The 13,122-nt window shown below is 43.6% G+C and overlaps 1 protein-coding gene across 2 annotated transcripts; it reads right to left on the reverse strand.

The window, feature by feature from the left end:
• Positions 1-753: 753 nt before the first annotated feature.
• On the reverse strand, positions 754-6,458 carry S1PR1 (sphingosine-1-phosphate receptor 1). Of its 2 annotated transcripts, XM_045978734.1 has the most exons (3): positions 5,686-6,458; positions 5,075-5,299; positions 754-3,457 (listed from the first exon to the last, which is right to left on the reverse strand). In XM_045978734.1, the coding sequence occupies exon 3, from the start codon at positions 3,293-3,295 to the stop codon at positions 2,147-2,149; it is 1,149 nt and encodes a 382-aa protein (XP_045834690.1). In that variant the 5' UTR covers positions 3,296-3,457; positions 5,075-5,299; positions 5,686-6,458; the 3' UTR covers positions 754-2,146. The 2 variants fall into 2 exon arrangements, with proteins under 2 accessions (XP_045834690.1, XP_045834696.1); XM_045978740.1 differs by lacking the exon at positions 5,686-6,458 and having other exon boundaries at positions 5,075-5,407.
• Positions 6,459-13,122: the final 6,664 nt, after the last annotated feature.

Consider the following 13,122-nt stretch of genomic DNA (forward strand, 5'->3'; position numbering starts at 1 on the left):
TGAAACAAGAATAAACTATTACAGTAATTCTGCAATGCTTACAAAGTGCCCTTACTCTCATTGTGTAGTTGGAGAAAGTAATGGTTAAGATGTTAAAACTTTTAGATAGTATTAATTGAAAGTTTTCAGGTATGAGATGTATACTGTTCCACCAAGGTTCTGCAACTTGCTACTTCATTGATACCATATAGTCCCATATTGTTCAAAGGATTGTCTGGGTGAAGCCAGGATAGTGTCCTGAAAAAAATTAAGTGATTTAATATATTATCTCCCATAGCCATATCCCCATTTTTCCAGCATGTTGATGGAAAGCCAAGAATGTAAGCTTTTTGTTGATGGGTTTGCAATGACCATTGAGTTTCATAAGTTAAATTAGATGTACAACCACACTATTGTATATATATTTTTAAATCCATATTTTAGGACAAGACTTATTAAATATAATTTAGTTTGGCCTGAATACAATTTAAAACTCCAATAATTACATTTACTTGTCAATGTGGTATTTAGAAGTTGGTGGTTTTTGTCGTGTTTTTTACTACTCTTCAATGTTAACTTATTGAAGTTTCTCTTCCTGAAAAAGTTAGAGTGGTTTTTAACAAACCACATTTTTTTCACACCCTAGTTTATCAAGGTAAAATCCTTTAAAGAGTAATAGAAGTTTGCCCATAACTTTGATTCTAAAGAGCCACATAATCAAACAGAATCTTAATAATTATTTTTTTAAAAATGCTCTTCACAGAGGAATCTTTAAAAAAAAATCAGTTTATTAATGTTTAAAAGTTGATAAAGCTATGTGCAAATGATCCACAAAAGTCAGAAACCTATTAAATACTATTTTTAAAAGACATTTCTCAGTTTAATTGCACTGAAAACCATACTAAAGAGACAACAATATATTTTTATTTTTTGTAACATTTATACACATCTTTAATTGACTATTTAATGAACAGCTGTACTGAAAAACTTCTGGTATTCCCTATCAGTTAAAGTAATGCTTTAATGGCACAAGAGGGTTGTATTTTCTTAGGAAATACATGTTCAACGGTGTTAACACAAGTTAGAAAAATCCGATAAAATGCTGAAACAAATACATTCAAAAATCACGGAAAGTATTTTTTAACACAACAAAATACAACCATCCTGTTGGTTGCACTAATTCACACAACACTCTGAAATAAACATCAACAAAAGTGCCAAAGACAGATGTATTTGTTAGACAGATTCATTTAGAAATCTCTCTTGGTTTACAGTCACCCCACCCACCCACCCCGTCAGTTTTCACCTGGGTTTGCTAGTTTGTTTCTCCTATGACACAAAGGATCCTTGCCTGATACCATTTAGATAAATTGGACTGCCTTATGCAGATTTCAGCCACAATGGATAACCACACTGTAACATATTTCCTTGTAAAATTGTTAAAAGAGAAAAAAATCCAAGTGACTTTAACCAAATTCCAAAACTGATCCCGCTTACATGGAAACTTTGGCCTCAGCAAATAAAATTGCTTTACATCTCCAAACCATCTCTATTCCTCACAGTTTAACTCCTGGACACAGCCTACCTGCTACAGACCATCAAGAAACGGACCATGCCACAACCCCAGCTCTGATGAAGGCCAGGTAGTTCGAATATAAAGTAACAGAATTTTGAGGAAGGGCATGAAGGGGAAGGGAGGGTAGGATATGCAGAGCATACCCAGAGAAGCAGAAGTGCACACAATCACTTGAGCTGAAAAGTAAGGTGAAAGAAAACATCTCCTCAAAGCTCCCCACAGACACTTTCACACTGGGACCTTAGTCTTCGAGGAGGGGCCAAATGAACCCTTCAGGAGCTTGATGATGCTAGACCTTTGGCTCAGTGCAAAATCAAAGCTCCAGGGCGGGCGGGGCAGTGGGGGTAGGAAATAGATTCCAGGCCAGGACCTGATCTCCACCCTTCCCAGTGCATTGTTCACAGGAACTAACCCGCCAACACCCCTGCACCACCAGGCTGCTCTTACTCAGCCCGTCCTCCCTCTGGCTCCCAGCAGCTCCTCCCTGGCAGCAGTTGAGACAGAGTTTTTTGTTTTTTGTTTTTTGTTTTCCAGACACTGGCTGGTGGGTCACCACACAAGAACTCTCCCCAAAGGTCGGCAGCGCTCGGTTTAGGAGGAAGAGTTGACATTTCCAGAGGACATAATGGTCTCTGGGTTGTCCCCATCGTCCTTCTGCGGGTGGGAGGAGTTGTCCGACTTACTGCGGCTGAATTCCATGCCGGCAATGATGGGTCGCTTGAATTTGCCCGCGGAGTCCCCACTGGGGCACTTGCAGCAGGACAGGATCCGGATGAAGGCCCGGCGCATCTCCTTGTTGGTCAGGGTATAAATGATGGGGTTGGTGCCGGAGTTGAGCACGGCCAGCACCAGGAAGTACTCAGCTCTGAAGAGGATGTCGCAGGTCTTCACCTTGCAGCCCACGTCCAGCAGGAGCAGGATGAAGAGGGGCGCCCAGCAGGCGATGAAGACGCTCAGGACGATGATCACGGTCTTGAGCAGCGCCAGCGACTTCTCCGAGCTGCGGCTGGCCTTCGACATGTTCTTGCGGAAGGTCAGGCGGCGGCTCCGAGTCCTGACCAAGGAGTAGATCCGGCAGTAGAGGATGACGATGGCCAGCAGGAGCAGAGTGAAGACCGTGGTGCAGAAGAGGATATAGTGCTTGTGGTAGAGCGGCAGGACGGTGGAGCAGTTGTAGAGCGCGCTGATGCAGTTCCAGCCCATGATGGGCAGGCCTCCCAGGATGAGGGAGATGACCCAGCAGGCGCTGATCAGCAGGAAGGAGCGGAAGCTGTTGCTCCCGTTGTGGAGTTTCATTTTCAGCATCGTGATATAGCGCTCGATGGCGATGGCTAGGAGGCTGAACACGGAGGCAGACAGGGCCACAAACATACTCCCTTCCCGCAGAAACCACTGGGCGGGCGTGAGTTTGTAGGTGGTGGCGCCAGACAAGAGCAGGTTGGCTGTGTAGGCCACTCCTGCCAGCAGGTCTGAGAGGGCCAGGTTGCCAATAAAGTAGTACATAGGTCGGTGGAACTTCTTGGTTTTCCAAATGGTCAGCAAGACAAAGATGTTCTCTAGGATGATACAACAGCAGATGAGAATGAACACCACCGAGCTCAGTTTAATGCCATTCTCCTTGTCCGCGCTGATGTTCAGCTTTCCTGTGTAGTTATAATGCCGGACGATGATGTCATAGTTGACATAGTCAGAGACAGGACTGCGGAGGGCCTTCACCAGCGGGATGCTGGTAGACCCCATGGTACAAGGTGTCTCCAGGAATCCGGGGAAGGCGCTTCTCAAGAAGAACGCTAGAGGGCGAGACCGAGCGAGCCTTCACTTGCTGCGGGGGATGGTGGTTCTGTCGCAGAGATCCCGGCGTTTTTGCTTTTCCTTGGTTGGAGAGGCCCTCGGAAACCGCAGCTTTAAACAAGTCACAAAGAGGAGAGCGTCAGGGAAAAAGCCACAGCACACTGGCATAATTCATTCTAACTAAGGCACTGCTCCAGTTTTGTCTGGATTTGTTTTAAGGAAACTTGGAGAAAGCGCAATGATTGGGATTTAAAAAAAAAAAAAATCAAATTCACATTTCTTGCCAAATAAAGGGGAGAGGAAGTAAGGGGAGGGAGAAAAAAATAAAATTTACCCAAATTGAAAACTCCAACTTAACAAGACGAAAACTCTCCTGTGTCACACCAAAATGTTAATGGAAAAAACTAGAGAAGCGAGCCCCATTTGTAACACCTCTCCGGCCCTCTCACTACCCCACCTCTAACCTCCACCAAGTCTCCAGCTTGGAGGTTCTCTGAAGCATTGGCCCGCTCATCAGCGGGTTCACCACCAGCTCTTGGTCGCTCCTTAGAAGAGAACCAACCGCTAATATGAAGGTGGAGACGCACACTGCCTCTGCTTTCTACCACCACACAGCTAAAAGGGCTGAGAACCACCACCTCATTGCCTTGCAACACATTAGATTTGCACGAAAATCATTTGACAGAGTAAGTCATTCTTTGGGCTCTATTAATAACTCTCTAGGAACAGGTGTGCTCAGGGTCCGAGGGGTGTGGGCAGCCAAGCCCGCCCAGGCCTTTGGGTAAACAGGAAAGCTTATGCTTCTGTGAAGCAACTGCCTTTTCTTAATTTCTTCTTCTAGTTTTTTTTTTCCTTGTAAACCAGTGCAAGAAAATATTAAGGTATTCAGTGAAAAACATTCATAAGAGATTGCAATAAATCCCAGGAATTTAGTACATTCATTGGTTGTATAAGGAGTATGTTTAGTTACTATGGGTTTGGCCAAAACACGGGCACACAGACAAAAGAGAGAAGTTAATACTACTAATGATAACGATACATGCCACTACATTCCTAATTCCAAGTTCAAAGCTTCTGTCCAGAAACATAAATGTAGGGCTGGTGCATTGCTGAACTACAGCCGGCCTGTTTCATTTACTGCCCTCCCCCAACATGTTGCCTCCTCTCTTAGAACTAGAAAGTGTGGAGGGAATGAAACGGCACTGGTTAGCAGAAGTCTACTTGTAATGTTTCAAGATAACGCTGCAATGTGAAAGAAGTGGAGTAACAGAAACAGCAGTAACCGGGAGAGCAGAGGCTGCTCGCGCCTAGACGCTGTGCATTTCTCCCATCGAATTCCGCACCCTGCTCGCCGCCAGTTCAACTTTAAGCCCTTACCCCCTCCTCCCATATTCTTTGTCTATAGGATTGCCAAATATAAGCGCCTTCCCTCCCTCTGCGACCAACCGCAGGTTTCACTATCCCCCATCCCTGGTCGGGTTTACAGTTGGACTTAACCCTTTTCCAAACTTCGTAAATCACAAGTGCCCCAAGAACAATCCGATCGGGTTGGGCTCCTTAGCAGCCCAGGGATCAATGTTTCCAGCGCCCAGAGATGGATGTTTCAAAAGTTGGTCTCCCCCCCCCCCCCCGTTCCGCTTTAAAAATTCTTTTCTAACACTGAAGACCTCCTGCAGCGGGGATCCCCCGCGCCCCCGACCGGCGCTGGCAAGGCGCGCTGTCCCCTACCTCGCTCAGGCAGGACGAAGTTGCGTTGGGAGAGCTCCGGGTCTCCACTGCGCGCTCGGCATCTTGTTGCTGCCCGGGACTGACTGCGACGCTCTCCAAACTTACTCGAGTCGGGGTCCCCTCCCTCCGCAGCCGCACACTCCAATGGCCAGCACTGCTCGCCGCGGCCCACGCCGGCCCGTTAGCTGAAGTCGCCGAGCGCCCCGCTGAGGCTGGGTGGCTTCTCTAGGAAGAGGCGGGGAGGGGTTAATATCTCAACCCCCACGCCCTCAGCCAGTGGCCGGGGGCCTCCGGATCTCGGCTGCAGAGACTCGCTGTCCAGGAAAGATCTGGGGCAGAAGCGCGGGCACACACACACACACACACACACCCCACACACACTCCTCCCCCACTGGCAACCGAAAAAAAAAAAGAAAGAAAGAAAACAGAAGGGACGGAGGCTGGTGCCCCCTGGATTCTGATGTATAAATCACGGCCCTCGCCGGGCTGTCCGCCACTCCCGGAGACCGTTCTCCCGAGTCTTACAAAAGAGAGGAGGTGGGGAGCCTTTGGAAACTTTTCTCCTGAGAAGTCTTAGGACGCAGAGGACAGCCCGGGGTCTCGCAGCGCACCTCTCTGGTCCCCTACACGCTGGAGTCCTTGGTTGGATCGGAGTCCGGAGACTTAGGACGGGGTCCCTGCGGCCGCTTCTGCGCAGGCAGGGAAAACGGGGGCCGAGACCCCGAGAACCCCCGCCGCTCTCAGGGGAGGAGAAACTGGCTGCAAGAGACACGGAGGAGATATTCAGCAGCCTAGAAGGGAGAATGGCCCTGGAGGTTCCTTTACTTCTCCCCACCCCCCATCCCGCTGCTGCCCTGAAACTTGCGGTCTGAGGGGCAGAAGGTGGCTTTCCCGGGACTCGCGGTGAGATGGGCCAGCCCTGGGGAGACGCTGAGTAAGGGTTTCCCTCATTTAACTGGGCGCAAGGTCAGCCGTGTGTCCCAGATTCTGGCCAGTGGTGTTCCTTTGGGGAGATGGGCAGCTGCTGGGGCGTGAGAGTTTTAAGAAGCTTGGGCAGCTGAAGAACTTCCAAAACGGAAAAGCCGCTGCACCCAACTAGCTTAGTCTGAGGCCAGTGCCCTTCTTCCCCTTCTACTCGGGAAAACTCAGAGGCCCCAAAACCTCAGTGCTCCCAACACGCCTACTCTTTTCTTTCGCTTAGATTCTACTTAAGACGGTGAGAGTAGAGTCGGCCTTGGTCAGGTCCGCCTAAGATAAACTCAGAGCACTTCTGCCCCGCCCTGCTGCGATACTGAAGATTTCCACTCAGTCCCTGGTCGCATTGGCTTCCCATCCTGGCAGATGTGAACGCAAAACTTCTCCGTGTGCAGTTTCAATTGACAGACACACCCTGTACCTGAATGACTCAGAAGGAGTCTAAATGAATAAACAGACCCCTGGCTTCTGGGATCTTATGAGTTTGCAAAAGAAGAAATCAAACGACAGTTAAAATCAAGTTCACAGCTGCCTGAAAGTCTTCATCAACGAGTTGCACCCAGCACATAGCCACAAATTCAACAACGGTACATGCATACAACATAGAAACTAAGATAACCGTCCTCTAGACTCTAGGGCTCTGATTGGGTTTGAGAACTTACTTCAAAAAAGAGAAATGTGGGGTGCCTGGGTGGCTCAGTCGTTAAGTGTCTGCCTTCCGCTCAAGTCATGATCCCAGGGTCCTGAGATCCAGCCCCTCCTGGGGCCCCCTGCTCAGCGGGAAGCCTGGTTCTCCCTCTCCCACTCCCCCTGCTTGTATTCCCTCTCTCACTGTCTCTCCCTGTGTGTCAAGTAAATAAATAAAATCTTTTAAAAAGAAAAAAAAAAAAAAAAAGACAAAGTATGTTGAGTCTACCCTGCACAGCATAAGGCAAAATCCACCCCAACCACTAATTTATGAGTTAAGGGAAAGGAATTAATGTGAATTGCACACCCAAACTCTATCTATCATGATAGATATCTAATTGTTGGTCATTTTATTGATGAGAGAAATGTCACTCAGCTTTACTCACTAGATATCCCAGCTAGTATATGGCGGAGCTGGGTTCCCAACTTAATGCCATGTCTCCCAGATGTCCTGGCTCCCAGTTCAAACATCTTCAGTCAATAAATAGTTAAGAAACTGAAGTGTTCCCCAAAGGGAAGCAAACCTTTAGCTGTAAAATTTTTAAATTGCACTAATTTCTTGACTATATATGTATAAAATGTATACAAAGATATGCTAATGAATGCCCCTTTAAAATCACTTATTTCCTGACTATGCAAGTCTAAAAACATAGACAAAATTTATGCTAATAAATGTCTTTTTTTCACCACGAAGCATTTTCTTTTTTGCTGAACTGTTTTGTTAAATTTCTTTATTAAATTATTAAATATTACATTATTTAGCAAGACAAATTTATTTCTACTTTTACCACCTTTAAAATTATTTAGACTTTTTTTAAGGAGTGTATTTTTTTTTTTTAGATTGATTGATTTATTTGTGGGAGAGAGAGAGCACAGTACATTTGTTATAGTTCATGGGCGTCTACTGACATATCATTATCATCTACAGTCCATTGTTTATGTTATGGTTCACTTTTGGTGTTGTACATTCTATGGGTTTGGACAAATGTATAATGACTTGTATCCATGATTATGGTATCGTGCAGAGTATTTTCACTGCCCTAAAAAATCCTCTGTGTTCTGCCTATGTATGCCTCCCCTCTCCTATGAATGTCTTTTTTTAAACCACTGACTTCTTGACTATATATTTCCTGACCAAGTGTATACAAAAGTATAGTAATGAACATATTTTAAAACTTCTCATTATCTACCTATAACAGCTAATGTAAGGTTGTATATTTGGGTAGCAGATTCTAAGTATTACACATATTAACTTATTTAATCCTTCCAATGATTCTACAAGTTAGGAATGATTATTACTCTAATTTTACAAACAAGGAAACCAAGTCCCAGGCATATTATATTAAGTAACTTGGTTAACATGGTCTGTGACCATCGATTGCCTATAGGCTCTTAACCACGTGTCCAAACCACTACAATAAATCTCAAACATGTCAAAGAATGACATGGGGAAAATCAGTCTTTTTCTTGTGAATACTGCTGGTGAGGACAACATCAATTAAGTATTACTCCACTGTTTTAAAGAGCCCAGATATTGCAGGTGATTACTTAGAAATATCCACCCTTAGTACATACCTATAAGATGTAACATGTAGGTAACCAGTCGGGCAAAATTATATAGTAGACAGAACTATTTGCAGCGATGGCTTCCTTGCCAATTCCAAGTCTCTGGTTCCCACACATATCTCTTCCCATTGCTCTCAGGAGAGGCCCTAAGAATTGCATCCTCAAACTATCTCCTGGCTCTCAGCCCAGCTCCCTTTCCTGTGCTGCCTGGAAGGCCAGCGCGATGTTTTACCTTACTTCTCCCGGCAGTGAGGTTACCATCAGATGCCCAGTTCACACTGAGGTTGCACCACTCCACATTTCTTATTTCAAAGCAACTTTACTGTTCTTTATGCATGCTTTACAATCTCTTTTTAAGTGTTGCCAGAGAAAATACCATGTCACATTTGGGACTTGTACTTAAAAAAAATTATCTGTCGTTACTCTGCAACTCAGATTGACCTGAGTGAGCTGTATGTTTTGTTTGCTAAGTCTGCCAAGTCTACTCTTTTCCTAAATGCTCCAGGTACTTTCCACCCCCACCCCCACCAATCCCCTGTAAAGATCCAGCCCTCCCCTCCCTCATCTATTCCTAGTAGAGCAAAGAGCCTCCTACTTAGTGGAGAGAACAGTGTCACTGAGATTCCTCTCCTCTAAGTTAACAGCAGCTTCACCCACCCTTACTTCCTGCCCATAGCTTTACTCCTAACCAAGGCAAACCCTTGCCCCATCACTGTGCGAAGTCCCCCACCAAACTTTTCAAGACATGGCTCAACTACTCCTTCTCTCTCTTGTACTTTCAATTCTTGGCCTCTGATGACTCTTCATCTTCAACTTACGTTAATATGTGTGTGTTTCTGCTCCCCAAAACTCACTGTCTTCTCCTCATACTAACTAGGTCCCGGCATAAACCTCTTTTCTCTTGTTTGCCACCACTCAAAACTATGTAGCGGGACATGACAGCCTTGGGTTCATCCATCATTCTGCCAGTTCCCAGATGGGTAACTTTGGGCAAGTTCTTTAACTTCCTTGAGCCTCAGTTTCCTAAACTCTGTCTTTCTCCACAAGTGTTCCAAAATTATACAGTAACGTACCTTGATTTTCCAAGTCCTCTCCTGGATGTACAATGGGCCCTGTATAGTCTGAGAAATTATCTGAAATTATTTCTCTGATAACTTCATTTTCTCTATTTCCCTATTCTCTCTTTCTGAAACTCCTGTTGTTCAGATTATGGACCATGCAAGAAGTTTTTATAATAAATATTCCTCATATTTATTTTTCATTTCCTATATCTTAATCTTTTTTCTGTACTTCTGGGAGATTTCTCAACTTTATCTTTCAACTCCTCAGTTAATATTTTCTTTTGTGTTATCAGACTTTTGAGTCTAAATGCTCTCTTCTCTCTCTCTCTCTCTCTCTCTCTTTTTTTCCTGACTATTTCATTGTTACAGAACCCTATTTCTGTTTCAGGGATCCCTTATCTTTACTTACCTCCAAGAATATTAGAATGCCATTGCTGTTGTCAAAATTTTCTCCTTTTTTTTTTTCCTTATCATCTTCTTTTACTGTTTGTTTTGCTCTTGGTTCTTTAAGTCAGCAGCTTTCTCAATTGCCAAGTGATCTCTGGCTATCCATTCCTGTTTCAGACAGGACTGAAAACTAACTAAAACTCCTTGTAGGGGGTTTGTCAGTGGAAGGGTGCTAGGTAATCAGGCTATGTTCTTTTATTGGAGGGTCCCCCAAATATCAATATTTATAGATCTCTAAACCTGGACTGGTCAATTTTGTCAGCAAGGAATTCTAAAATCTCTTGTCTTCCTTCTACTATTTTCTGAAGTGAATCAAGGAAGGCAGGGGAGAGAAGGAGAAAGAATCTGATCATTCAGTGTTTCAGTTTGAACTGAATCACAGTGATGGGGACCTCCATGCACAGATGTCCGTGTGTCCAAAGACCCTCTGAAATTGTCCATTTAGAAAATAAACCTCCAGTCTTCTGCTGAAATGGGGGCTGGTCCTTGTCCTGTCATATAGGTTGGAGACAGAGGGCTGTAGATTGGCTGCTAATCTTAATTTGATAAAAAAGCATTTTATTCAAAAACCAGAAAGGAAAAAGAGTGGAAAGTAAGATCTTGGAAACAATGTGTATCGCAGGGTTAGAGAGAGGTGGCGTTGGTGGTGTGTGAAGCTTCTTTTGTCTGCTACTGTCGATGCTTCACCTTTAATCCTCTTGTTTTCAGACTGACATTTACCACCACGTCAGAAGCACCCGGAGCCTCCATTTCCTGATCCTATTTGAGGATCTTTAGTGCGATATTCACTCGTTTCTGGATCCCCCGCTTCTAGTTCAGGTTTCAACTTTTCTCTGGTCTGACATGCCATTTACACACAAAAATTTGTTTTCCAAAATTTCATTGCTTTTGTTGGAGGTAAATTAACCTTGAAGCTAAATGTAGCTTAAACTTTAGAATTTCATTTCCAAGGTCCTGGAAAGAGTCCTAACAATATGTCTACGTGATTATATAAATATCAAAAGTAAGGAATTTTAACCGTGACTGGATAAGCTTGCTGTCTCTTTCCATTAGGAAATCTCTACTATTCCATGTCCCTGTGTGTATGGGCTGGTTTGGGAGTTGCTGTGGGCATTTTGGGATCTGAACAAGGGGAACTTGAGTTTGGGCTACATTTAGATTGAATTTAGAAGGATCTGTGAGTGAGATTCCAGTTGCTTCCATATTATTTCCAGCCACCCTAGTGTAGAAATGACTTTCAAGACTATTTCTACGCCATGGCTACTCATGCTGTCATGGTATAAACACGCAGGACCAGTGTCATGTGACTCTGAGCCAGAATCTAGTCTGCGGAAAGTTATCCCAGGGATGGCACGTGTAAATTGTAATTGGGGAATTTGATTCTCATTGGCACCTAGTTAAAACAGAAGTTCTTCTCTCTTCAGAATATATTTGATGACTCAGTATATATCATTACTAAACATACCATATGTTTTTTCCACTCTTGATGGAATTCACACAAAAAAGATTGATCAGAATTTGTATATTTGTCTGGTATTTGTAGGGTATAACTATCGCAATTTGGAAATAAATTTAGGATAATTTCAATGGACTATGAGAGAAATTACAGACTTCTCATTTGGATGTACTTATAAAGGACACTTTATTTTGTCATCTATATATCATTTAATAAGGATTGAGAGCAAATCCATTCTAAAGATCACTGAAATGTGTAACAAAAACAATAAAATGAGGGGCGCCTGGGTGGCTCAGTGGTTTAGGCCTCTGCCTTCGGCTCAGGTCATGATCTCGGGGTCCTGGGATTGAGCCCCACATCGGGCTCTCTGCTCCGCGGGGAGCCTGCTTCCCCCTCTCTCTCTGCCTGCCTCTGTGCCTGCTTGTGATCTCTGTCTGTCAAATAAATGAAAACCTTAAAAAAAAAAAAGAACAATAAAATGAGCAACTAAAACAATAGGAATTATTCTGATGCTGGGAAAAAAGTTGTATCAAAAAACATTTCAGGGGGCACCTGGGTGGCTCAGTGGTTTAAGCTGCTGCCTTCGGCTCGGGTCATGATCTCAGGGTCCTGGATCGAGTCCCGCGTCCGGCTCTCTGCTCTGCGGGGAGCCTGCTTCCCTCTCACTCTCTCTGCCTGCCTCTTTGCCTACTTGTGGTCTCTCTCTGTCAAATGAATAAATAAAATCTTTAAAAAAAAAACATTTCAGGGAAGCCTGGGTGGCTCAGTGGGTTAAAGCCTCTGCCTTTGGCTCAGGTCATGATCCCAGAGTCCTGGGATTGAGCCCCGCATCCGGTTCTCTGCTCAGCAGGGAGGCTGCTTCCTCCTCTCTCTCTCTCTGCCTGCCTCTCTGCCTACTTGTGATCTCTGTCAAATAAATAAATAAAAATCTTAAAAAAAAAAAAAAAGAAACCTTTCAGATCATACCAAGAATACAATTGGACAAGTACAATACATACAAAAGGACAAGTACCAACATCCCATTCCATTATTAAAAGGAAGATACATGTTTTGCATAATCCATATAATAAAGGGGAATGAATTATAAGAACTAGAAAAAAGATAAATTTCCTGCTGATTTGACCCACAAAACAACTGACACAGTGAAAGGATCTTAATCTCAATTCAAGTGTATTTATAATTAGATCATAAGAAAACTCAAAATGTTTTGAGATTCTACTGCTTACATATGAAAAAAAGTCATAGCAATTTTCCTAAATTTGGCAACAGTCCTGAAATCTCACATGTTACCAATAATGAATTTGGGGGTTTTGTTTTTGTTTTGTTTTTTTTAGGTAGAGAGAGAGCACAAGCGAGGAAGGGCAGAGGAAGCAGAGAGAATCTTAAGCAGTCTCCACACTCACTGCAGAGCCTGAGCCGAGATCTTGACCTAAGCCCAAATCAAGAGTGTGATGCTTAACTGACTGAGCCACCTAGGTACCCCACCAATAATGAATTTTGAAGCAGAAAGTTTTCTAAACCAATAATAAAACATTTCTTTTGATTAAGCATACTAGAGCGAAGACTAAATTATCTCTGTTCTTTCTAAAGAAAATGATATTTTAACATTTTATCCTGTGAAGTAGAAATCAAAGGGTATATAGCCAAAGATATAAGAAAAAAAGCATTACAAAATAGTTTTGGCTATTACTAAAAATACTTTGATTTTTATAATTTCATGATATTTGTTAGCTTTTAAAATTAGTGCTTTGTTGTGATGTCTTTTCTTGTTCTAAATTCATTTTCATACTTACCTTCCTAAATGAGGACCCTCTGTCTCCAATTGTATAAGCTCCTACCTGACTCTCTTTCCTTCT

This window comes from Meles meles, chromosome 1 (assembly GCF_922984935.1).
Source record: "Meles meles chromosome 1, mMelMel3.1 paternal haplotype, whole genome shotgun sequence".
In the NCBI taxonomy this organism is placed as follows: Eukaryota; Metazoa; Chordata; class Mammalia; order Carnivora; family Mustelidae; genus Meles; species Meles meles.